Source organism: Miscanthus floridulus, chromosome 1, assembly GCF_019320115.1.
Source record: "Miscanthus floridulus cultivar M001 chromosome 1, ASM1932011v1, whole genome shotgun sequence".
Lineage (NCBI taxonomy): Eukaryota > Viridiplantae > Streptophyta > Magnoliopsida > Poales > Poaceae > Miscanthus > Miscanthus floridulus.
The window spans coordinates 193,846,646-193,873,491 of NC_089580.1; the positions used below are offsets into that span (position 1 = coordinate 193,846,646).

Sequence of the window (26,846 nt, forward strand, 5' to 3'; positions counted from 1 at the left end):
GGTCAGTGACGTTGCTGCTGCATCCAATCGGTGCCTTAGAGGACCCAATAAAAATCTATAGTAGGCTCGGTGGCCCGGAATTTACTGCCGGAACCAATACATTCGTTTCCGTGGACCGAGTCACATCAACACCCGTCGTGGTAGAACAGTACGCCACGACTAAAATACGGTCAAGGAGCAACGTGCGCGCCGCACCGCCACCACAACCCTTCTGACTGCACGCGACGCGGCCAGCCAGCCAGCCAGTCCCCCAACCCCAAGCACCGCACTCAGAGCGGCGCAGTCGCCGTGCCGCGTGAAACCAGGCCATCTATCCAACGAACCTCTTTCCGGGCGGGGGTGGACTGCGATTGCGAGGAGTTCCCGTTCCCGAGCCGCCACCACATCCTCGCCGAGTCCAACAGAGAGGAGCTGCTGCACTTGCAATCCATTCCATTCCATCCTCCTCCCCGGTCTCCCGGCTCCCCTCTCCCTCCATCTCTAATCTTCTCGTCCGTCGTCTTCCATGGAGCGGCTCATCTCCACGCCCGTCTCCTCCCCGTCCCCGTCCCCGTCCCCGCCCCCGTCCCCTTCCCAGGCCCGGATCCGGGGATCCCTTTTCCTCCCCTCTCGGCGCCTCCCCCCCGCCGCCGCATGGCCCCGGCCGCGCGGCCAGCCCACGCGGCCCGGCGCGATCGCGCTGGCGTCGCCGCTGCGCCACGAGGCTCTCTCCGCCGCACCGGAGGAGACACGGAGCGACCCCCCGCCGCCGCCGCCGCCGCCGGTTGCCGTCGGCAGTCCGTGGAAGCTGCTCGGGAGTCTGCTCCCAAAGGTGTTAGGATTTCCCCCCCTTTGTCTCTACCTCTAAGATTGCAATATTTAGGTTTATAACTATATATAGGATACTGCCAAGATACGATAGTGCTGGTCTGCTGGAGGTTGGCGTGATTGAGTGTGCTGTGTAAGCAAATTCATGTCTGGCATGCTACTTTTCGGGTTCAGGGACAGCGACCATGCCGACTTGCCGAGTGCCTTACTAGCGTCTGATAGGAATACGAAAAACATTCTAGCATACTTTAGGGCCCCGTAATGAGAGTGGTTTGCTTGGTACAAGACCAAATCTTACCATTTCTAAAGTGAAATAATGTAATTTGCCTGCTGTGACTGCTAATGTAAGGAGACGGCTTAATTTTATTAGATATAAGTTGAGGGAATGATTCACACGCCTTGTACTCTACTGCTCTATACTCATCAGATGCGAGCAACGATAAATGCACACGATATTATTGAAATAAAATGTATCTTTACATTGTTCTAGGAATACATCTGAAGTTAGACACCAATTTGACCTACAGCTTTGGATTGACAGTAGTTCTGTGCTTCAATGTCGTGCCGTTGGATTTGGAAATTGTAACACTTTATGGAACTGGCACCTCTGAGTTTGTTCTGAGAAGTCTGGACAAAGTTTGTTTTATGGTTTGCTGACAAATCAAGCCCAGATACCTTGCAAGGACCCCCCAAGTGCTTGTGGTCATAGGAGTATTGGTCGTGTAATTCAGTCAGTTCAAATTCAAATGTGATGTGAAACCGCGCAGTTTTTAGTTGAGATGGTGTATTTTGGTGTTGAATGTTTATGTCGATGCATCTTGATAAGGTGCTGAGCTTGCTTTCTGTGTTCTGTTGGGTGAATTGCTTTTGTTCATTATTATACTTTGTTGATATTTCCTGGGGAGTGTACCTGAATTGGTCATATATATGTTTAACGCTCGAAACAAGCTGCATAGTCAGTGTTCTTCTCCTAAATGAATGATAGAGTGTGATAATTTAAGGCCTTTGCTGTTCAATTGGTTTATCACACCATTTCCTGTTTCAAATAATAGGATGTTTTCTTTTACTCAAGGTGATTTCAATTTTAATGTGTGTAGAGACTCGATATGTGCTGATCAGTGATAATCATGTTAGCTTTCTTATTCACATGTATCATTTGCCTACTCTGGATATTGGCTTGGTGATTTAAAACCGTTTGGAGGAATTTTTGTTTAACTGATGATAAATTCTGGTACTGACATGTGTTTTGGTGCTTTGGTGCTGAGGGGACTTCTTGATGGTGGTGCATTGGGAACTGATTTTTCTTTAAAAAGCTCAATGCACAGAAACATATATGCTTGTAATAACTTGTGTATGAAATTGGAGATCAATTTGAGTATGGAAGTACAACACATTCATTTATAAAGAGTACCAAGGATAGTAACTATTCATGTTTCGGTGCTAGTCACAGGTTCATATTTTGTAAGAACATCGCACGTCATAGGGCATTGTGTGCTTTTACCAAGTTGTATACTGTGAGGTTAAATCTGATCAAATTATTTTCATGTTGGTATGTTTTGCTTGATTTGTGGTTTACTATGCTCTGGTCGCGCGATAGGATCTTGTCATCTACCAGCTAATGCCATTGGTCATTAGTTTTGAAATTTCTTGCTGATCTATCTTTCCGTCCTGTTCTGACGTGTTAAATTTTGTGTATTACAGGCTTCCACTGCTGCCCTTTTCCTATTGATGACACTTGTTACTAGCTCCCTGTACTCTAGCCTTCCTGCCTATGCATCGATGCAACCAGTTGCCAAAACTGGTGGAAGACTCCTCACGACAGAGATACTAAGCAGTGGATGGGCTGGTTTTTTAGCTGGGTGCTTACATACCTTGTCTGGGCCAGACCATCTAGTTGCCTTGGCGCCACTGTCAATTGGGAGATCCAGACTTGAAAGTGGACTGGTTGGTGCCCTTTGGGGCTGTGGTCATGATGCAGGACAAGTCATTTTTGGCCTGCTCTTCTTGTTACTCAAAGATCGATTGCACATTGAGGTTTTCCGTGCATGGGGAACAAGAGTTGTAGGCCTGACCCTTCTGATCATAGGAGCCATGGGTGTTCGGGAAGCTTCAGAGGCTCAAGAGTCCTCACTAGTGTTGGAGGGCATCGATGCCAGCATGAGCAACAACGACCCTTTGCAGTCCCCTTCAACTCCCCGGAAGAAGAAAGTCAGTTTTGCGACATTTGCCACCGGAGTCGTCCATGGTCTCCAACCGGATGCACTGCTGATGGTCCTACCAGCATTGGCTCTTCCGTCGCGCTTTGCTGGCGCGGCTTTCCTCGGCATGTTCCTGGTCGGCACTGTGTTTTCGATGGGGAGTTACACTGCTTTTGTAGGTTCTTGCAGCGAGGCCCTGAAAGAGAAGGTTCCCAGGATAACAGAGAAACTGACCTGGGCTGCTTCACTTGTAGCTATAGGCATGGGTCTAGCTCTTCTGGTTGGGCAGTTCTTTGGGTTCAGCCTGTACTGATGTCAGCTATGTGTGTTTACTCGGCGCGATATTGTTTTTCTGTAAGAGCATTGTTGGCAATTAGTTTGATAATAGATGGTTATTGTTTGTGAGACTACATGTATACTGCTGCAACATGACCTGGCACCTGCTCACTTCACACTGATTTTCTGCTCTGTATCATCTGCTTTTTTCCCCTATAGAAGGGTATCACTGTGCGGTGTTACTGCATATGAGGAGCGGACGGGCTGTTAACTGTTTGGAAAGCCCTACAGTTCTGTAGCATCTGCTTCAGCCGCAGATGCAGTCGTAGCTAGCAATCAGAGAAGGTTGGCGCTGCTGTTCTTCAGCCTGTTCGCTTGCTCGTAAACGATCGTAAATTTCCAGTCGGGAACAGTGTTTTTCTCTCATATCAAACTAGCCAGCAGTAAATAATCCACGATATGATACGGCCTCCCGAACATGCCGCTTACCTTCCGGCCTTCCCGACAGGATTTAGTGGAACAGAAATCCTAGTAAAAAAAGTACAGAAGATTCGCGAGATGCGGAGAAAACACACACTCGCCCTTGGGTCGCCGGCAAAAGCAACGGACCAGGGCCCCAATTCATTATCTTTTACTAGTCACGTCGCGTGTGGTTTAGAAGAATTTAGAGGGAAGGATCCAGATGCCTCTCTAAAAAGGATGAGGGCCCTGCTGCCAATCCTGGGCTACTCCCTCTTCTCACATGATTTTCTCCTGCAGCCACTGGATTGTCGAAAGCAGTCGAGCAAGAAAGGGGAGGCTTGCTTGCCTGCTTGGTTTCAAACTGATACGACTATACTAAGAGTAGCACAAAGATTGACGCTCCATTTATAACACAAGAACTTTATAGAAATTATACAGAAATTTCACTAAAATCAGTTCAGTTTTATTTTTATAGAAAAAAATATATAGAAACGCGGAAGATTTCTCGTGTTCCAACCAAGCGGGCTGAAAGGACGTGAAAAAAAAAGAGAGGGAGTGACGGTAGAAGCTGGCGGCGCTGAAATAAACAACAGATGCTGCTACTCCAAGAACCTCTTGACCCTGCAATCAGGATCAGAATGATTCAGACTTCGACTGTTCTGTTGGACATGACAGCATGTATAAAACATGAACGCGATCAAGATGCTGGCGGCCTCCGAAGCGCGGGAAGCATCTCAAGCTATCCGACGAGCCATGTCCGTCGCTGTATAAGTACCGGGGTAAAGGCGCAACGACCGCATCAGACATTATTCAGACACCAGCAGGTACCCCGTCTCGGAAAGCCAAGCCAAACCACCGCGACCTCGAGACCTCTTCGTCGGCCGGCCAAATACATCGGATCCAGCAGCACGGTCGATCGGAACGGAATGCTTCGCGTCGACGACCTCATCGCCGAGCTCTGCCTTCTGCCGGCCAAAGTCCTCGGCAAGAAGAAGCGCAAGGAATTCCAGACGGTGGAGCTGTTGGTGCGGATGGACAGCGAGGGGTGCGAGCGCAGGGTCAAGAAGGCATTGGAGGACATGAAAGGTGCGTGCCCTGCCGTGCCGTGCGTTCTCCGTCCGGCCGCCGATCGAGCAACTAACTAACAGCCTAGTGTCTCCGCGGTGCACCACCGTGAGTGCAGGCGTGAGCAGCGTGGAGGTGGACCCGAAGCAGAACAAGGTATCCGTGTCCGGGTACGTGGAGGCGTCGGAGGTGATGGAGCGGCTGCGGCGGCGGGCCGGGAAGGAGGCGCAGCCGTGGCCCTACGTGCCGTACGAGGTGGTGCCGCACCCCTACGTCCCGGGCGCCTACGACAAGAAGGCGCCGCCCGGGTACGTCCGCAACGTGCTCGACGACCCCGACGCCGCGCTGCTCGTCAGGGCCCGCTCCATGGAGGAGAGGTACACCACCGCCTTCAGCGACGACAACCCGAACTCCTGCGCCGTCATGTGAATGTGCTGCCGCTTCTCGTCTCATATACTAAGTACATGCCGTGCTTGTGGAGTTCTGGAATGTTCCCTACCTTCCTCTCTGTTGCTGTGATAGCTATAATGCAGTTTTGTGCAAATGTAAATTATTACTCCTCCCATTGTGGAGTACGTACTTCTGTTGAATGTTGAGATGAAAACTTGGCTTTGGTTTTGTTGTTTAGAACTAGACTCCCATTGCTCACAAAGAAATGCCTACATCACTCTCTCTTGCTAGTTCGCTGCTGACAGAGAAAGGATCAAGGGTTCTTCCACTTAACCCCTTCACTGACGAAACCCTATATATAGCAGTTTTGGAGGCAGTTTCACTGTCATGGGCTCATAGCTCGTTACAACGTTGCGCTTAGTCCTATTATTCCCACATAAAACCATGTTCTTTCTTAACTCTTCCTGGACCAGTCATTTTCATTATCTTCTACTTCCTACTGACAACCATCGCAAGCTTATTTACCAAACTGCTAAATATATGCGCGCAAACGGACCCAGATAGACAACTTAAATATGCAATGGTTTGCATTGGTTTTATAGAAACCCGACCACAAATGTTACAGTGGACAGCTAGCAATTTCATTTCAACTAGTACAGCGAAAGCTACCATAAATTTCCAATGCAATCTGCACACAACTGGATGATTTCTGAAAGCAGCCGTAAAACACACAACCAAGAACCGCTAAAAACTGGGGTTTCATCACAACTCCCACGGTCAAGCTGCTAACCACTGCTATGATTTAATAAAAGACATAACCTCCAAAACCAGAAATGCAGGTTAAATCGAAATCGCACAAATCAGCAGGGAGCAGCAGAACTAATTATAATGTCATGTACTTTTATATAACTTTGTCCACTCAACAGTTTCCGAATGATACCATCCATGACACTTTAATAACTCGGTTTACACAAAACAGCCATCAAACTGCTAGCATTCGAAAACAAACCTACTAAGACCACATAACACAAAGGACAGGAGTACCAGCACAAAAGCTGCCTATGCCCGTTTTTTTTTTTTTTTTGTATTTTCATTTTTTTGTTTTTTTCCAGTACTTTGTGTATGCCTATCTCTATTTTTTTGGTATTATGCTTTTGCCTTCTTCTTTTTTTTTGTTTTTTAACCAACTGATCTTTCACCTCACACGAGATAAGGTGTGCAGGCCGTTACTGTGAAAACTCGGCCTGCCATTATACTTCATATTCCTTGAACATATAGCCTCAAAAGGTATCGCTCCTGAGAAAATTTCTTGCAGACTTCGGCCCAAAAAGAGGTCCACTCCCGTTGCTCTGTAGCCCACCAAAGGTTGATGCATGATAACCTAGACTAACTGAAGTTGCTGATCTTGTCAGGAGAGCTTCACCATGCATTCCTGGCATGTTGGCATGGTATGTTGCCCCCTCAAGTCCAACAGAACGAAACTGAGATGCCAGAGAATCAATGTTGGATGTCACAGGGGACAACGAACCAGAAGAACTCCCAGCAGAATAATTTTGTTTTGGAAGAAGCCAATTCTCCCATGCTCCACGCCTTCGTAGTTTATCACCCTGTTTAAGCATAAAGGAAAGGGTCCTTTAAGTGATAAGGGTCGAAGGGAATACAGTAGTTCCTAATTTTAGGCTATGCATTAGTATATTATTACAAGGCAAAAACAAAACAGAATACATAAGATTATCTAATATGTGTTAACCAAGTGGAGCATCAGGTGAACAAAAAATTGCACTTTGTTAAAGCTAACTTTATTGCTAAGTCACTACACTTTTATAAGAGGCAATAAGTTGCTAGTACGGTACTACCTAATGCTCTCATCTGCTAGGGGCTTGTGATCATTGGGGATAGGACTCAATTTTCGTTATCCTATTGCTAATTGTACATGCAAATGCAAGGCTCGCTTTTCCATTTTGGTACACATTTTTTTTAAAAAAAAATGGGCCTATAGTGAATCAACTAATGAGAATAGTAATCGATGGCAAGACTTCCACCCAGAAACTCTTTCAATCACATGAATTAATCAAGAGACTTCCTAACTTTCAAGTGTTTGAAAACAACTTATCTTTCAATCACTGTACTGGACACTGGATAAACACACAAACCACTTAAAGGTTGAGATTGTTGGGTGCTGGTCCCATGGCCTAGTATATTGACTGAAAAATATGTTGTTTTCAAGCATTCGGAAGATTTACCTATAACCTAAAGAATATAAAGTCACTCGAGGAACAACAAAAACCTGTAAGATCAGTAGATCCATGTTGAATCAATTTCATACTAAATTTTCCATGGTCATACTAGGAAAAGAACATCCCTTCAGAAAGCAATCAAATGATATAGACTCTGTTGGTTTATAGATATCATGTCAGATAAATAAGCTCTAGGTCTATAACAAGAAGCTAAAGTCTATGGCATGATCTAACCAGTAACTACATCTTGCTGGCTTAACAAACTTGCCTGAATCAATAATAATAAATATCTGGTAAATCTCACGCTAACAGATATGATAATGAAAATGATCTTGACCATAATTTTTCTATAATTAATGTTCAATGTTATGAATCATATATGTTTAGTGATTAACCTATATGTTACTTGGCCAAATCATATAACAATAATAGCACAAAGAAAACATTACCTGCACTTCCACAACGTTAGATAGCATGACTGTTTCCAAGATAAACTGAACATTATTAGTAATCTTCTGGACCTATTAATAAAAAGTGGGTGAGTGACACCGTCTCTTTAACAAATAAAAGAACAAAAGTACAAAACATCTATCTGAATATTCTCGAAAAGGTTATCTGATTCGACTGTCATACTCCACAAAGACACCATATTCAACAACAACAACAACAACAAAGCCTTTAAGTCCCAAACAACTTGGGGTAGGCTAGAGTTGAAACCCAACAGAAGCAATCAAGGTTCAGGCACGTGAATAGCTGTCTTCCAAGCACTCCTATCTAAGGCTAAGTCTTTGGGTATATTCCATCCTTTCAAGTCTCCTTTTATTGCCTCTACCCAAGTCAACTTCAGTCTTCCTCTGCCTCTCTTCACGTTACCATCCTGACTTAGGATTCCACTACGCACCGGTGTATCTGGAGGTCTCCGTTGCACATGTCCAAACCATCTCAACCGGTGTTGGACAAGCTTTTCTTCAATTGGCGCTACCCCTAATCTCTCACGTATATCATCGTTCCGAACTCGATCCCTTCTTGTATGACCGCAAATCCAACGCAACATACGCATTTCCGCGACACTTAGCTGTTGAATATGTCGTCTTTTCGTAGGCCAACATTCTGCACCATACAACATAGCAGGTCTAATCGCCGTCCTATAAAACTTGTCTTTTAGCTTCTGTGGTACCCTTTTGTCACATAGGACACCAGACGCTTGCCGCCACTTCATCCACCCTGCTTTGATTCTATGGCTAACATCTTCATCAATATCCCCGTCCCTCTGTAGCATTGATCCTAAATATCGAAAGGTATCCTTCCTAGGCACTACTTGACCTTCCAAACTAACATCTTCCTCCTCCCGAGTAGTAGTGCCGAAGTCACATCTCATATACTCAGTTTTAGTTCTACTAAGTCTAAAACCTTTGGACTCCAAAGTCTCCCGCCATAACTCCAGTTTCTGATTCACTCCTGATATATTGGTGTCACAAAACCATTTGTATTAACAAATGCATTATAATGAATCTCTTTACTACGAATCCTGCACCAAAAGAAGGCCAGGCAGCGTGGCCACGTCGCCCGCTTTTCCCGGCCGAGCGGACGGCCCAGATCATGCGAGCCCCGGTCTTTTTGCAAACAAAATCTTGAACTTTAGTCGAATCAACCCGCAGTCCAGGCCTCCTCTCAGGTTTTTTTGCAAAAAAGCCCTCGAACTTTACCGAAATCAACCTGCAATCCAGGCCTTTTAAATGGGCTGGCCTGCCTCCCGCTCGGGCCTGTATATCGCCTTACTGGGCCGAATTCGGCCCGACAACGTTTTTCTATTTTCCTGCGAATTTATTATTTATCTAAACCGGTTGAAATTTTGTAAAGAACATAATAAAACAAATAAAAAAAAACAAACCAAGTTTGTTGAACTCTACACAACTAGCACTGCACTGTAAACACATAACATCACATGTTTTAGTGTAATTTTTTTGCTATTAATGTGGATCTAGATTTCTCTAGAGTTTTCTATAAATAATTAATAGAGTTAGTTTCTTTATTCAAATTGCTATGAATTTTTTACGGTAGCTTACCCATACCACGCATAAAACAAAACGATTGAGTGATTTTACCGGCTTTACGATCCATATATATATACATGTTCGACTACACGTAAATATTACCCCACGTATGAAATAACATTCTATCAATTATAGTAATATAGCGCAAAAAAAAAGCATAGTTAACTAACCCTGGTGCAACAAGTTCACCAAACCTAACCAGGTGCGCATAGCTCAGTTTGTAAATTTAAATAATTGAAATAATACTTGCTCTGCATCTTTGTTACATACTCCCATTCTTGAATAATTTGGTCAATCAGAGTTCAATACTAGGAACTACTGCATACAATATATAATCAGCTGCAATCTATTGGAATGGCCACTTCCCCTAACATTGGCCTTTTTCCGAAAATACAAGCAAACCAATACTTGTACCCAAGTTCTTTTCAAATAAATTATCAATTAGTTAAATCTATTACAGTAAAATGGTCTCATACTGGCCGGCGCCGCTGCCCCACGCTCCATTCTATCCGCCCGTGCCCCACTCGATTTGCCCGCTCCAAGTGATGCCAGCGTTGCCTGCTCAACCCGTGCCTCGGTGCCTGCGGGGGAGAAGGGAGAAGGTGCAGGAGACGATGGAGCGGCGGGAGGAGGGAGACGCGCCGGGGCCGTGCTCAACCCGTGCCTCAGTGCCTGCGGGGGAGAAGGGAGGAGGGGCAGGGGACGATGGAGCAGCGGGAGGAGGGAGACGCGCCGACGCCGCGGAGAGGACGGGTCGTCTGCCGAGCGGATTCGCCAACAATCGCGGCCTTACGGGTTCGTGACTTAATGGGTTGGAGACCCGCGATGAGCCCGATCCAACGGTCCATATCGTGTTTCCGCCGGATCCAACGGTTAGCGGGTTAACGGGTGACGTGGCCCTAGCCGGTGCCCGCGGTTTGGTGCAGGATTCGTATTAAGAGATTGTTAAATCCATGATTTTTTATGATAAAAAAATCATTTTTATTTTGTATTTATTTGAAGCTCATTTCCATTTGAGATATGTTGTTTATTACTATTGACAATGAAGAGCAAAGGCAAACTATCAGCACGGGATGTAGCACCAAAAGCAGAACATCGCTTATCAGTGATGACCTCTCAACCTTTTGCTTTAAGTTATTATGATGGACTCCAATAACTGGACGATCTAGTAGGGCGCGGCAAAGCCGCGCCTGGGTTTCTAGTATAGACTAAGCACGCTACACACAAAAGAAAAGACAAACAAAAACAGAGGCATAAACCTTATGTACTCCATTATCCCAATATGTACTAAGTTTCATGGTGTTGGGTTTGGGGGATTTTGTAAATAAGAACTCTATTCTTTAATGAAATGATATGCAGCCCTCCTGCACATTCAAGAAAAAAAATCCAATCTGTTCTGATTCAAAAAAACAAGTTTCAATTATTCCCAGAGAGTAAAAATACCTGACAAATTCCTACTAGGGGCTTTGTGATGAACAAGAAGAAAGAAATGGGCATCCCAGAAGCATATGATCAAAAGTTCAAAACCCTAAAGACAAACCCTCAACTGCACTGCAAGCAGTCACCCCCTTATTTACCAGTTCACTGCCAGGCTTTGTGGCGGATGAAATCATGCTGAAAAAGGAACCACATGGTACCCATAAGACAAATATACAGAGTGCCTGAAAAAGAAAAAGCAAAATGGCCGTCGATAACTAAGGGAAATCAAACCATATTTCCTCTGCACTTATGACAATAGTACAATACTTTGCCACGCTAACTTCTGAAGTGAGCTCAGCTAAGTTTGTTACAATATAACTATCATTCATTAAATATGTAGCACCAGCCTACTCAGTGAGTTTCCCATAACTATCAGAAGTATTATATTAGTTATAGAAAACCCAGTCAAAGCTTGGACAGGGGTATCCTAAAAGAAAATCGATTGTGCCTGTGCGCATACCCAACAAATGCAGCACATATTGTAAAATTTTAAAGGAACCATGCAACTTAGAAAGAGAAAAATATCGTATGACACCATCGACAATAGAATATTACTTCACAATTCAAGAATTCGCCCTTATCCACTGAAGCTAGAATGAACATGCACATGGGCAGAACTTGGTCCATACAAAAAATCTGTAGCAGCTCAACCTATGAAAAAGAAATAGGTTTGTGTCTTGGTTCATACAAAGCTATGAGCAATAAGGTATAAGTAGTTAAGTGCATCATCAGACAGCCTGTACAAACGTGTAGCTGAGTACACTAAAAATTGGAGGTACCCGCTGCTGTTAGGAGGGATGGACTCAACTTGTTATGAACCTTGACAAAAATGTGCCTCAGAGCTACTGACCCCTGTTTAAAGTGACCCACAACTCCAGTAAATGTGACACATAGCCTGGTCAACAGCTCCCTCACCAACGCTCAGCTTAAGGCCTACAATAATACCACTGCAAAAAATGTCGAAAAATAAAAATACCAACCCCCCCCCCCCCCTCTGGGAACACATATTGCTATCCTAATAGTATGGCGAACGGCCCACACTGACATTAGCACTTGCAAACATAACTGTGAAGGAGTCTGATTTCTTAAAAGCAGATACTACTAAGAGATTAGAATGCAACAAGACAATGTAGCTGTGCCATCCATGTTATCAACCACATGAGTAATATAATCCAGTTTCTTATTAATTGTGTAAGGGATATCTTGCTGTTCAGTTAAATGAATCCATCCCACTACATGCAGTCCCTCTAATTCATTGGTGGAAGTAATTACACAGAACATGCCCACAAGCTCACTTATGCCCTGTTCGCTTGGCTGATAAGCCATGGCTGAAAGTACTGTTAGATGATTTGTTGTGAGAGAAAAATAATGTTCGTTGGCTGAAAAAGTACGGCTTATAAGCCAAGCGAACAGGGCGTAAACAGCTGGCTAAGAAACAAAATAAAAATTCAGAGTGGATTTTAACTGAGAAACCAACTCATAAGGCCTGCAAACTTACTTGGGGAAAGCCAGCAATCAGGGATAATGGCACCCAGCCTTGGTCATCCATGCGTTGCCGCAAGTATAGGTCCTTACACAAATTGGCATCACTGCAATAGTTCACAAGTGGATCAAGAAATTGATCTGAGCATCTTCACAGTTTTTATTAAAAAAAAGGATTCCCAAAATGTAGACGAGCTACTACCTGAAATAGTATTCTATCTGCTCCAGAAGACCCTTTTGGAAAGGGTCAATTAAAACAGCTTGGGGGCTTGCTGGATGAGGCACAAAAGGCAGGCCTTGAATGCCTTCCGAGGTGGGTGCCGCAAAATAGTAAACATGCGGTGCTATGTCTGCTATTTTCAACAAGCAAATTAATGTAATATAACAATGGCACATGCCCATGATCTCATAAACCACATGCACAAGAACATACCAGGGAAGCCCATAGGTGCCCCATAAGGCGGTGTCTGAGGAGTAGCGGGGCTAACAAATGGTGGCGGCGGCGGAGGTACTCCTGCTACAACAGCCAGAGTAGGAGGAGCCCTAATGTATGTTGGCTGATGGCCACGCTGCTGATGAACTGGTCCATGCCCATCTCTGCGGCCACCTCCGCGCCGTTGTCCATCAAAACCCCCGTGGTGCTCACTCCCTCGTCGCCCACCACCTCCACCATTACCCCTCCTGTTTCCCCCACCATAGCCACCACCTCGGCCATGGGGGTGGGAGCCAAAACGTCCATTCTGATGAGGATCTGCGCCGTTGCTCCGGGCATTATTAGGCACATAAACAGGGGACGGTTCCGGTGCAGGGGCACTCTTCTCCAGCCCATCCGCCGCAGGCATCACCAGGGCACGCCGGGCCACAGGATTGCGCACCGGAGCCTCATTTCCAGGGTTAGCATCCGGAGGCGACATCACCGCCGGCTGACACCATTGCAACAATAGTAAAACCCAATCTGGTCAAATGGTATTACCAAATTTCAAGGTCCTCTATATCAAACACTGGTATCAACTCACAGTGGAAGCTGGAGACGCGGCCTTAGGGGACGCCTTGGCCGCTGGCCCCGCAGCCGGCGGCGGCGGAGAGACCAGCCCGGGCAGCGCCGGCCAGGAGTCCGCGTCCATGATGGGGCTTTCAACCGCCACAGCGACGGGCACCGTCGCGCCAGCGGGGAACTTCCAGACGGCGGCCGCCGCCCCAGCCTTCTTTGCCCCAACCGGGCTATCGGACGGGGGCGTCCCGGCCCCGGCAACGGCAACATGCGGGTCGGCGCTGCTAGCCATCGTCCGCACCCTAGTCCGATCGGGAGGTAGAGCCTCGACGGAGTAGCAGACGAAAGGCGGAGGTGACTGCGGGAACGGCGGCGGCGGAGGTGGGGGTAAAGGGGTGGGGGTGGGGGAGCGGATCGGTCAGTGGTACGGCATCAGGTGATCAGTAACAGGGGTTCCAAATATTGCCGCGAGGCGAGGCGAGGGGCGGCGATCGGCGATCGGATCGGGGGAGGAAGAGGGGGAACGGTGCGGCGGCGGGCGGAGCCGGAGCTGGGGCCGATGCCTGCGACGCTCGCTGCTCTTCCCTTGCCTTCCCACGGGCGGTGGATGGACGCGGACGGGATCCCTCTCCTGCCTCTAGCCGTGGTGGGCCACAAAAGGGCAAAGCCCGCAGCAACCAGCGTGGGCCGCCCCCGCAGCTCCCGTCCGCGCGATCACAGATCAGCGGCCGGAACCCGTCCCGGGCCCGCGCCTCTCCAAGGACCCGTTCGGTTTTGCTGGATTGCACCACAAATTATTCCAATTGATCAATGCTAAAGCGGCGGCTCGCGCTGGCGTCCGCTTGGCTACCCTACCCCACGGGCTGGCTGGCGCGCGGGTGCGGCGTTGGAGGTTGTTGACTTGCGTGCGCGGTGGGCCGTCCGATGCGGGGTGGACGGCTGGCTCGCCACGGGAGGTCCGCGTCCGGCGAAAGACGAAATTATTGCGGTGACGCTCGCAATCCCAGCGGCCGCCGCAATTATTGCGTTTTAAAAATTTCATGTGGCAAATTAGTCACAGTATGTATAATAAGTTATTTTTAAGTCTATATTTAATACTTTATGCATGTCTCAACATCTGATGGGATATGGACAAAGAAAACTCGTCGGTGTTTTGAGTTACCATCGACGAGTAAATTTATAGTATTACGCGTGGTGTGCTAAGAGGACACGGGGTTTATACTAGTTCGGACAGAATATCCTTATGTCCAGTTCATTGCTGTTGCTCGTGTTACTAGCACCAAAAATTTATAGTAGGGGTTACAAACGGACGAGAGTGGGATAGGTCCTAAGTCTCTGGTAGAAAGAATGAACGGGTGCCAAGAGCTCGATTGCTGCTCGGACGTGTGTTTGTGTTGTGTTCTGATCGGTTCGAGGTTTGATGGGTTCGTAATGGTTCGATCGGGTCTGGCCTAGATCGATCTGATTTTTTATCCCTCTCCACGGGACGTCCTGCTTTCTCTTTTATAGACCACGGGGAAGCACGGGTTACAGTGGAGGAAAAGAGAAGAAACGAGAGGGAGATGATAGCCTTGAGGACCACCAGGTTCTTCTTATCCTCCGTGTGGGTCCCGCCGCCTCTGTAGATGTCAACAGGGACAACTCCACGTCGTGGCCCCATTCAGCACTAGCGCCACGCGCAAACGTCGTCTGTCGGTCATGGCATTCCATTCCGTCGTAGTGGATGTCATGGTGAGCTGACAAGCTTGTCAGTATTCGTACGGGGGTTAGACAGAACAGCATCGGTATGTTCAACGCTATTCTTGATGTGAACCCTCCGGTATGGTCCCCCGTGGCCACATGTTACATCGGGGCATGTCGGTCTCTTCCCTGGTGTCAGAGACCCAGGCTCATACGCTTGGACCTGAAGTGGTTGACGACGGCATGAGTCTTCGTCGAGTGAGGCGGAGTCCGCGACCTTAGGGTCGGGCGAGGCGGAGACCCCCCCAGAGGTCGCCTTGGTGCCGTTGCTGAGGGATTCAGCCGTGAGGACGGCGAATCGCACCGAGGGTGAGCGGCTGAGGAAGACAAAGGAAGACAGGAAGAGGAAGAGGCAGTGGAAGCCACAGGCGCAGGAATGAGGGGAGGACACTGACAGCGATGATGATGATGACGATGGAGACGACGATGAGGTAGTTGACGGTATCGAGTGGGACATCCTGGAGAACGAAGATGCGCTGATAGGTATTAGTTCGTCCTTGCAGGCGTTGGGATCCTTCTCGTTCCACGGAGGGGAGGGTACGTCCGGGGAGCCGACGGAGGCGTGTCGTACCGTCGGCCTGCCCTAGGAGTCAATAGGGGTGGGTGGCTCTACCGTCGCGCCCGAGGTGCCAGCAGAGGCGGACGGCTCTACCGTCACGCCCCAAGAGCCAAGGGGAGCGAGCCCCTTTGCCCAGGAGCAGGAGACGGGCTCAAAACGGCCTCGCTCCGAAGAAGTGGAGCAAAGGTCAGGGTGTTCGCCCCCCAAACACATCTGTCACCCGACAGCACTGAGGTGAGTTATCAGTTCCTCTGTTTTTCCTTGTTTTGGTCGGATTTCATTGTGACTTATGCTCTTCATCCCTTGCAGCATTGGTAGGCAGCGTAATCTTTTGGCGCTGGCGCCGAAAAGGAGTGTCGCACTCCAATTGAGGTGGCAGCCGCCGGCTGGTGTCGCACCCGTTTCGGGCGGGAGCGATGCCAGTGTGACTACGTCATCGGGCGGTCAGGTGCTGCCTACGGTGGTGCCCGTGCCATCGGTAGGATGAATGGACACAGGGGCTCAAGGAGCGCCTTCGGAGGTCACAGAGCAGCTAGCGATGGCCGCGATACCACTGCCGACGATGGGGCAGACGGGGCTGTCGACCGCACTCGTGGCGCCGATCGTGGCAGGCGCGACGCAAGTGGAGGTGGCGGTGACCGTGATGGATGGGTCACCGCCGAGCGCAACCGTAGTGATGCCTGAGGCGCTGGTGCGACCCATGCCATCGGTGGCCCAAGTGACGACACCTGATGTGGGCCGTGAAACGACCCTAATTTCCGCGAAGGGAAATCCACAGCGTCAAAGTGTAATAAGATCGTTGTAGATCATATTACCCAAATTCCAGTCGAATATCACATCCATACAATGATAATATCAGAGTACAAATAGTGTGGAATTACATAATTTATTACATTGCCGCATTAGCGGAATCAAAAGTAGCATTCATTCAGAACAGCTTGAAGATAAGATCGCCAAACTCGAGCGTAGGCACGAACCTCTCATCCGTCAAACTCCTCGGAGCTATACTCCTCAGCAGAACCTGTGTGCCAAAATTTATCAGTACGATTTGTACTGGCCACTCCTATCCCTATGAGCATTGCTTTGTGGAAATTGGATGCAAGTAGGACATAGTCAAAGGAGCCTATAAAACTGGGGTTTCCTATGCAATAGCATATCAAGTAAATAGTAATAGTTTGTCAAGTTTTAACACCATTCCCACACACATTCCACTCCATTCCCTTTTCTGAGCCAGGTTTCGATCCTGGGATCGACATACCACCATCTCCATACCATCACCATACCATACCATACCATCGCTCAATCGACAGGCCAACTCCCTCTCGGCACTGTCTCAAGGCCCGTAGCCCCTGGCTATGACTGACACTCTCTCACGAGGGAAGAAGAGAAGGACTCATCTCACTATCTAGTTTAAGTGAAACCCAGGAAAGATCCATAGCCAATAAGTCGGCACATGTATCGATCGATCAACCATACACTCTGCAGAGGTTTTACATAACCACAAGATCCGCCTTCCTCGCTGACCGTCGTCAACTAGGCTGATTTCGGCTGCTTGCTAGCCTAGGATAATGCCACTCTACCATTCAGCCCTGATTCACCCAAGTCAAATCTGGGGTGGCTGAAACTGTGAGTCATGAGCTAGGTCCACAAGGTCTCCATGAAGTCTTAGAAGGGTGTGGGGGAAATCCTCCGCGCCCCGTACCTCCTTACACTGTCCACTATTAACCTAGCAGTAGTGGCAATATCCTACCAAGTAGTCCAGTCGTCCCGCATCATATAGGGCAAGTGGTACGTAAGGCTTCCCGGTAAATCTGAGTACTAGTAAGTCCTTAGGGATGACCAAGCCAGAATGTCTCCATTAGGGTTTCCATTCATCGTGCCACCATAGCACCTTCATCCTAGGCTCCACCCGTCACAGGTTCACACCTAGGTCCACCTCATATACCATTTACCCACCACAGGTATCCATTTCCAGGGGTGCCCAGGTAGCATCCCATAGCAAGACTTGCCCTAGGCTCATCGTATACTCCAACTTGGTCGACACAACCCTCACCCTCCACACACCCAAGTCACACACGCAGCACTCTCCCCATAGTCCAGGTAACACTAGTTTCCACCACGCAGGTAGTAGAAGCATAGTAGAAGTATAAGTAATGAAATATATAGCAGTAAGCGTGTGTCTAGCCTAATAGCAGGGTATGCAGGGGTAAGGTTGCGCCAAGGTAAAGGCTTTCAAGCAAGCATACTACCATGCAAGTCCTAGCATAATATAATTGTAGCAATAAAATAAAGCGATAGCAGTTCTATATTAGCCATGCGTAATAGGTGCTACGAGATTGGGTGGGATGTGGCACCTTCAGTGTAGTCATCTCTGTTCTCCTCACAGTACTCACGGTCTTCGTCCGTTAGGTTCTCCTCCGAGTCTGCATCGTTCGCATTATAGTCGCGTTAGCGACGTCTATAGAATAGCACAAAGAAGCAAGGGAAATTCAAAAGAGCCAAATGCACTCAAACATGGGTTTATTGCGTAGAGCTTGATTTTAGATGAATTTTGGTCCTGGTTTTGTATTTTTCCGAGGTCATATGAATTAGTTATGAATTTCCGAAGTTTAAATCATTTCTGAAATTGGATAAAGGCTGAATTAATCCTGGGCTGACACGTGTCATGCTGTGGTTGGTCCACGTGGCTTGCTGACGTCAGTATGACGTCAGCATCACGGTTCTGAGTTGATGGGTGGGTCCCAGCTGACGTCATCAACGTCGTCCACACCGACAGGTGGGGCCAAAAGCTTTTGCGTCACTAACAGGTGGGTTCGGTCAAGGTCAACGTCAGTCAAGGACGAGTCAACGGTCAGCGGTCAACCGTCACGGTCACTGACATGTGGGCCTGGTCTGCTGACGTCAGCAGCTGACATCAGAGTGACGTCAGCATGACGTCACCTCGGCTGTGCTGGCTTCTAACATGTGGGTCCCACGTGACATCATCATGACATCAGCATCTGACGTGTGGGTCCAGGGTGTCTATGTCACTGACAGGTGGGGCCAGGTCAACGGTCAGCGTTGACCAGTCAACGTTCAATACGGGCCGGGTCCGAACTAGGCCGGTTGGGCTTCGGGTTGGGCCAGTCTGGGCCGGGCCGGGCCAAACACGTGGCACGTTGTGACACGGCCATGTCACGACCGTGGGCTCTTACTGGGTCGTGGTCCGTGGCTGCGGTCTACGGTGGGCTAAGTGGTGCTGGTCCATGGACCATAGACTGGTCTATGGTGGATCGAGTCCACCCGTCGCCTCCCAGGCGTGGTCCAGGTACTCTGGGTGCACACGCAGGTGGCTGGCGAGGGGGGGTGTTCCCCTGTTTTTCCCGCGGTAGTGCTCCTGCCGGTGGCGATCTTCACTGATGAGCCTCTGTGGCGAGGCTGGTGTCTGATTGTGAAAGTGCATCTAGCCCTTTTGTGGGTTTTGGATGATTGAATGACAACATGATTAAAGGACTAACCCGTTTGCTAAGTGTGAACAGGTAATAGGTTATCTCACAGGTACTTAATGAAAGCCAAAATGATGTGTTGTTGTATAAACAATCTAGTTCAAGCACAAGACAACAATGCAAATGGAATTCATGCTAAGGCTTAATTATTGTGGGATTTCCATGTACTATGTGAAAGCAAGCTCGTGATTATTAGTTAATGAGACATGAGGGATTGCATATGGATTGGTCTCATATTTGAAGCTTGCTAGATTGAAATAAAAATGATAACAATACATAAATGGATGATTCAACACAAGATGTGACTTGATGGCTTGAGATGGTGAAGATAGCAAGGAAAGGCTTCGAGGTACTAAGCAAGGGTGAAGGGCAAGCGACGGCTTGGCGGCCGAAGAACCTAGCTAGGGTGAAGAAGAAAGTACTTGCATTTAGTTGAGGTACTAATCAAGCTAAGATGGTCATATTGATGTGGAGGATCAAATCTATGATGAAGTATTTGATGGAAGTGACTTGATACATTTGGGATTATTCAAACTTGATGAATGGAATCAAGTCACATGCTCAAGATGGCTATGCTCAAGTGAAAAGATCAACATCAACATGTTAGCACCCTTACTTGATGAAGATTGGAAAGGACGGCATCAATTCAAAAGAACAACTCAAGTGGTACAAATTCATATTTCCGTTTATCTTGAGTTTAATAGGTATGCCGTACTATTAAGAGGGATGCATCATGTTGATAGATAATGTTTCATAAGTGCTCAAGCCAACCCATGTGAGTTTTGAGTATTTGAGCGACAAAAGTGCTAACTGATCTCTTGCTGGTCTGGCAATACCGGACGTGTCCGGTATTCATACCGGACGTGTCCGGTATTTGTCCAGCAGCTGTAAACCTGTTGTTCTCGGGTTGGTTCGTCGGGAGTTCCGACGCAGGTCGGGAGTTCCGACGGTCGGGAGTCCCGGCATGGGTCGGGAGTTCCGACGTGTCGCACTTCAACTGACTTGAGGGTTCACTGTCCTGGTAATACCGGACGTGTTCGGTATTCATACCGGACGTGTCCGGTATGGATGACCAGAGGCCAACGGCTAGTTTTCAAAAGCCGTGAGAGTCGGGAGTTCCGACGTAAGTCGGGAGTTCCGACGGTCGGGAGTTCCGACGGTCGGGAGTTCCGACATGTGTCGGGAGTTCCGACACCTCACTAACTTTAACTCAGTTACATGTTTTTCAAAATTACTGAGGGTCGGGGGTTCTGACTTGAGTCGGGAGTTCCGACGGTCGGAAGTCCCGGCATTCTTCGGGAGTTCCGACACCTCACAACTTCACTGTAACTTAGTTACCGTTGGCGCAGTGTGAGTCATACCGGACGTGTCCGGTATGCATACCGGACATGTCCGGTATTGCAACGGCTATAAAACGGCTAGTTTTTCAAGGGGGCTATAAATACCCCCAAGCCTCCACCTTTGGAGGCTGCTGATTCTGCTGTGATAGACACACGTTTTTGAGCCTTGCCAACTCTCCTAAACCCTCTCTTAGTGAGTGTGTGATCCAAATTGCAAAATCAATTTGTGGGTTGAGAAAGAATTTGAAAAAGAGAGCAAGCCACCACTTGAGCACTTGTGCATATTGTCAATCTCGTGATTCGCATTTGTTACTCTTGGACTCTTCGGTCCTAGACGGCTAGGCGTCGCCGGAGAGCAACCGAGAGATTGTGGTTGCTTCGGAAAGTTTGTAACGGTCGATTCCGCCGCCTCGGAATCATTTAGTGGAAGGAGGAAAAGGAGTTGGAAAAGACTCCGGCTAGAGTGACCTTCGTGGTACCCTCTAGGGCTGACCTTCGCTGGGTCGCCCGCAGCCCCCTCAACGGAGAGTAGGACTCGAACGAGTCCGAACTTCGGTAAAACAAATATCGTGTCTTAATTCGCATTTCATTTGATATTTGTGTTGCTCTAGCTGTGCTGCAGGTTCTCTGTGTATATTGTCATCTCCATTAGGTGCCTGCAGTTTGGTTTGAAGATAGAAATCGAAAGGAGCAAGTTCGGGGCTGATCTGCAGAAATCGTGTATACCGGACACGTCCGGTATTCATACCGGACACGTCCGGTATTTCCTGCCTCCACTGAAAATATTTATTCTCTGTTCCAACTTGGTGTTGCAGGGTTGTAGCTTCTAGATATATTCTTTATACCTTGTTTACTTTGTGGCTAACTTGTGAGGGGTGGTAGTACCCTTGATTTTGGAGTTTCCATTTTGGAAACTCCCCTTTTCTAATTGTTTCCGCATTTATTAGTGTTAATTTTCAGAAACGCCTATTCACCCCCCTCTAGGCGGCATCCTAGGTCCTTTCAATTGGTATCAGAGCGAGGTTCTCACCTAAAGCTTCACCGCCGTGAGAAAAGGATGTCGACGCCTATCGAGTTGGAGCCGGTGCTTCTCCAAAATGATGGTTCAAACTTTCTACCTTGGTCAATTAATGTACTCAATGCTTTTAGAGATATTAGTCCTCTTGTTGAGCATATTGTGGATGCAAGCATACCTCTTCCTATAGTTGATTGGAGCAACTACAAAAATTTGTCTAAAGAGGAAGAGATATGCGTGCAACTCAATGCTCAAGCTATTAATGTCATTTTGAGTACATTAAGTGTAGAGGTTCAAGATGAGGCAATATTCAATGGACAACCACCTCCGGAGAGTGCTCATCTCATTTGGACTAGACTTTTTGATTTATATGGAAAATCCAAATGTGATGATGCACTTGAGATCGAGTCAATGGAAAGTGTGTCCATTGTGTCTTCATACAGCGAAGAAGCCTCACAAGACCTCAAGAGTACCGAGCCGGAGCAAGAGGTGCAAGCAGCACATGACGTGCTGTCTGCCTGCACATACCGGACGTGTCCGGTATGCATACCGGACGTGTCCGGTATGGCCGAGGCAGCAGACCAGCAAGCAGCTGTTTGCAGCGATGCTCAAGCCCGATGGCGACCAAGTGATGAGTCAACCTCAGTATCTCATGATACTCATCACTTGTGTCTCATGGCCAAGAAAAGCAAGAAGAAGAATAACAAGAAAGATCAAGAAAAGGAGAAAGCACAAGTAGATGATCAAGATAAGAGTGATGTTGAAGTTGAAGACAACTACAACCTTGATCATCTCAACCATAAAGATAAGTTCATCATCATGAAGATAGTTGAAAAGAATGATGAGCTTGAAGAAGAGATTGAGAAGCAAGAGCAATCGCTTCAAAATCAAGAAAAGTTTCTCATCTCCAAATTGCAAGAACTAAAGGCAATTAATGAGAGGTATGAAAAATTGTCAATTGAGCATGCTTTAGTTACTAACTCCTCTTCTAGTGTTTCACAACTAGAGAAGGAAAACTTTGAGCTCAAGGCAAGGCTAGATGAACTATCAAGCAAGTATAATGAGCTACAAGCAAATTATGATCATCTAAAGTGCTCTCATGAGGAAGTAGTAGAATCAAGCATCATGCTTGAGGTGGCTCATGAGGTTGTGATTACATCGGTAAAATTCTCTCAACCTCTCACACATCCGCTCACTAGTACACCATCTCAATTAAATATTTCTTATACTAATGAATGTGCTACTCAAGCAAGCCAATCTTCGATTGAGCTAAATCTTATAGAAAACATAGAGCTCAAAGAAGAAGTGCAAAGATTAAAGAAAGATGTGATTCGATTGAAGGGTAAGGAGAAAGCACAACCTTCTCAAGATAACCGTGATAACATGGTGAAGAAGCTTGAGAAGGGTTCAAACCTTGCTTCCTCCAAAGCCCAACAAAAGAATCACATCTCAAGCAAGGCCAACACAACCAAGAGCAAGAAACATGGAAAAAGGATGTGCTATGGTTGTGGATTGTATGGACATGAGTGGGCTATGTGTCCACACAAGAGTTGGGCCGACAAAGTTGAAGCCGCCAATCAAAAGGCTTCTACCAAGAAATGCCCAATGTACAAAGAAGCAAGAAAGGAAGCCCAAGTTGCAACTAGAAGATGCTATGGGTGCAATGAGATGGGCCACAAGGCTGATAGATGTCCATACAAGCAAATCAAGCATAGAGCACACAAAGGCCGCATATGCTATGCTTGTAGAAGAAAGGGGCATCTAAGCTATGAATGCCCAAATGGTAAAACTCCTAAGCCAAACACATTTGTTTATAATGATATGCTTAGGAAGACCACAAATGGAGTTAGCACTAGTAAGGTGATGTGTTCACCACAAACTAATGCTAAAGCCATTTGGGTGCCTAAGCACTTATTGACTAACTCAAAAGGACCCAACAAGAGTTGGGTACCAAAGTGTGCTTAGGTTAATGATGTAGGTACTTGGTGATGAGATGAAGCCTTCGGGGTGGTTGAGCAAGCAATTTGACTATATTCACTCAATCTATCAACCAATTCTTATCTTAATCCCTTATATGGTTGACCCGAAGATAATACGATGAACATCTCATATATTTCATCCTCACCATTGGTAACACGTACCTAAACCTTTTAGGATAGCCATCTTGTTCATTTCATGTTCTATAGTTCACAAATAAGTACATTTGTGAAATAATGAAAGTGGCTAATTAATTTCACTTGAGATTCATCATGTTTGCCATATGATGCTTTTATTAGCTCTCTAGTAGAGTAATTTATTTGTTGAGATGCAAGTATACAATAAATAAATATTATAGTTAAAACGAAGAATCACAAGCAGCAACTTAATTGGTTCTGTCTTTCACCTATCGGACGTGTCCGGCATTACTATCGGACGTGTCCGGTATGGACAGGGACAGAAGTCAGTGTTTCTGTTCTGTGTATTCCGGACGTGTCCGGTATACTACCGGACATGTCCGGTATTGCATGGACCAGAACACTAATTGTATTCCAACTGAGTATTCGATCCATATATTTTTTATATATCCCTAACTTACTCAGAAGCTTGTGTTTTATCAAATCTAAGTGGATTGTGAGCATCGCTTAAACTCACTTTTAACTATGGCAATCTTATTTGGTTTATGGTCAAAATGAAAAATTGGCTCTCAAATTTCTTATTAGAATAAAAGTGCTTGTTAAAAGTCATTCAAAATACGTGAAGCACTTATTTAGGGGGAGCTAAATTTCCATTTTGCACCATTGTGGACTAACAAATTTATCTAGCATTCTTTGTAGTTCTTTGGATGAAAATGTATCTAGCATGATTATTTGGCAATTGAGGTCAACATAAAGATCATCATGCTGCTTGTCTTCTTAGTGATATTCTTGCGGGCTCAAGGCAAAGGTATGTGTTTACATACATACATTGTGAGTGCATCTAAGGCCCTGTATATGTTAGAATGTGCATTTGTGTGACATAGGAGAGATGTTTTTTCAAAAATCCCTAACTAGCATGAGTAGGAAGTGTGAATTTGAAAAACTATTTGAATCTTGGTCTTTATGACCTAGCCTTGCCATGTGATGATTATAGCTCCCCTTGATTGTTTGATTGGCTAATCACACATGACATGGCTCTCTTAAGTCCACAATCTACTTTGTCTCACTTTATCTCTCTCAAGCAAGCAAATTATTGATTTATGCCATTTATTTGGAAAAGAGAAAATAAATTGATGGCATTTGATAAGAAAAGTGATAGTACTCGGTTTGGATCAAGATCATACACCTTTTTGGACTGAGCAACAACAGAGAAAGGGTTTGGAAGAGTGAGAAAACATTTTGGAATTATTTGGGCCAGCCCGCGTATACCGGACGTGTCCGGTATGCTACCGGACGTGTCCGGTATGAGCGGGATTATAAAAACAGAGCTTACCCCTTCGGCCCAAACAGACTTGCCTCCTCCAAACCAACCAGCCGACGCCCTTCTTCTCCCCTAGGGCGACCAAGGATCTCATCAAGGAAAAGAGAGAGAGGGAGATTGCATTGGAGAAGACTTGGATCAAGAATTGAAGGCCCGTGGATTTGGATTTCACATCGCTCTATCTTCTCTCCTCTCAAGGTACCCTAATCACGGACCTCGTCCGATCTACATGATCAATGCAAGATTTTAAAATTCCTTCGGTCCATATGCTACATTGGTGATATAGAAGCAATGCCCAAAGTTTGGAATTGATCCGTGGTGGTTTGAATCGAGAAGCCCCGGTTAGGGTTGCTGGTCGCCCATACCGGACGTGTCCGGTATGCTACCGGACGTGTCCGGTATGGCCCAGCAGAGCAGACTCCCTGCTGTTCTCTGACTCAATCCTATCTGAATGGTTTGTTAGGCTTAGTTTCTTTTGTATCTATGTTTTGCAAACCTTGTGACAACGGTGTGTCGAGGTGATTGTAAAACCTTGGATAAAAGAATCTATGTCTAACTACAATTCAAGAATAAGCTATGGGCATGTATCTAAAATTATTTGGAAATATTTGGATACAGGACAGCAGCCATGAGTGGACGATAGGAGCCGAGGTCCAAGCACAGGCATGATCCAGCACTTGAGAAGTACAAGAAGGCGAGACAGGATATGCATCCTGGATTTCAGCCTACCAGCAGGAGGTCCACCAGGGCTGCCTCTAGTGCAGCAGCTCAGTATGCAGAGGGGTCCGGGAGCTCTTCTTCTGACACAGACACTGATGAGTTCAGAGTGGAGTCTAGAGATGAAAGAAAGAGGAAGAGCACTGACAGAGGATCAGATGGTGACAGCTCAGATGAGGAGCAGGAGATTGAGGAGGAGGAGTCCAGTTCCTCCAGTTCAGCACCAGCCTGGTCAGGGGATGCATTATGGTCTTCTTGAGACACGTCTGCCCAATGTGCCCTCCTATGTTCCCAGAGTTGACTACAGGGGAAAGGGTATGACCAGGAAGGCTAGAGATGAGCGAAGGGTTGATCCGAGGAGCTTACCTAAGGTTCAGTACGATCACCGCTTCCAGACAGCCTTTCACTTAGACTTCTACTCCAGTGTGATTCTTACCAGGAACCCAGTAATTGCCAGGTCTCAGTGGATTGACTGGCAATATATTAGAGAGTTGCAGAAGGCCTCAGTTGATCATGCTATTGCCATCTGCCAGAGCACAGGAGTTTATGAGATCATGGAGTTCCAGCATGACTGGAACACAGAGGTAGTAGCTCAGTTCTATGCTACTCTGTTCGTTGAGGAGGATGAGAGGCGGATGCACTGGATGCTTGAGGGCCAGTGGTACAGTGTTGACTATGATGTTTTTGCCGCCCAGCTTGGCTTCTCTGAGGATGATCTCCAGAGGGACAGGATCCACACCGAGCAGGTGTTACCTCCTGAGCAGCTCGCATATATGTATCCTCCTGGTGGTCAGAGAGGATCTGTGGGGAAGGTTCTAGGTCTTCACCCTACCTACAGGTACCTGGACAGGATGTTCAGGAAGACTATTGACTGCAAGGGTGGAGACAAGGGCACCATTGCTGATTACTCCAGGAACCTACTCCACAGGATGGCACCTGATGCTCGACCCTTCAGCGTGTTTGACTTTATTTGGTCCGAGATCAGGAGTGTTGGAGAGAGGCCCCTCAAGGGATGTGGTTTTGCTCCCTATATCATGCATATGATTGAGCAGGTGACAGGGCACACATTTGAGTATGATAAGATTCACAAGGCCCTGAAGATTATTGCAGATCT

At 46.9% G+C, this 26,846-nt stretch overlaps 3 protein-coding genes across 4 annotated transcripts; 2 read left to right on the plus strand and 1 right to left on the minus strand.

Moving 5' to 3' along the window:
- Positions 1–265: 265 nt before the first annotated feature.
- On the plus strand, positions 266–3,463 carry LOC136507476 (chloroplast protein FOR GROWTH AND FERTILITY 1-like). The gene is made up of 2 exons (XM_066502189.1): positions 266–811; positions 2,509–3,463. The coding sequence occupies exons 1-2, from the start codon at positions 506–508 to the stop codon at positions 3,316–3,318; spliced, it is 1,116 nt and encodes a 371-aa protein (XP_066358286.1). The 5' UTR covers positions 266–505; the 3' UTR covers positions 3,319–3,463.
- An 801-nt stretch (positions 3,464–4,264) lies between these two features.
- On the plus strand, positions 4,265–5,413 carry LOC136507484 (heavy metal-associated isoprenylated plant protein 27-like). The gene is made up of 2 exons (XM_066502196.1): positions 4,265–4,829; positions 4,927–5,413. Exons 1-2 carry the CDS (start codon positions 4,337–4,339, stop codon positions 5,235–5,237), a joined length of 804 nt encoding a protein of 267 aa, XP_066358293.1. The 5' UTR covers positions 4,265–4,336; the 3' UTR covers positions 5,238–5,413.
- Positions 5,414–6,078: 665 nt separating this feature from the next.
- LOC136552754 (la-related protein 1B-like) lies at positions 6,079–14,087 on the minus strand. 2 transcript variants are annotated; one of them, XM_066544323.1, is made up of 6 exons: positions 13,467–14,087; positions 12,884–13,373; positions 12,653–12,803; positions 12,467–12,557; positions 7,885–7,956; positions 6,079–6,805 (listed from the first exon to the last, which is right to left on the minus strand). In XM_066544323.1, exons 1-6 carry the CDS (start codon positions 13,731–13,733, stop codon positions 6,479–6,481), a joined length of 1,398 nt encoding a protein of 465 aa, XP_066400420.1. In that variant the 5' UTR covers positions 13,734–14,087; the 3' UTR covers positions 6,079–6,478. The 2 variants fall into 2 exon arrangements, with proteins under 2 accessions (XP_066400420.1, XP_066400427.1); XM_066544330.1 differs by having other exon boundaries at positions 12,653–12,800; positions 13,467–14,086.
- Between the last annotated feature and the right edge of the window lie 12,759 nt (positions 14,088–26,846).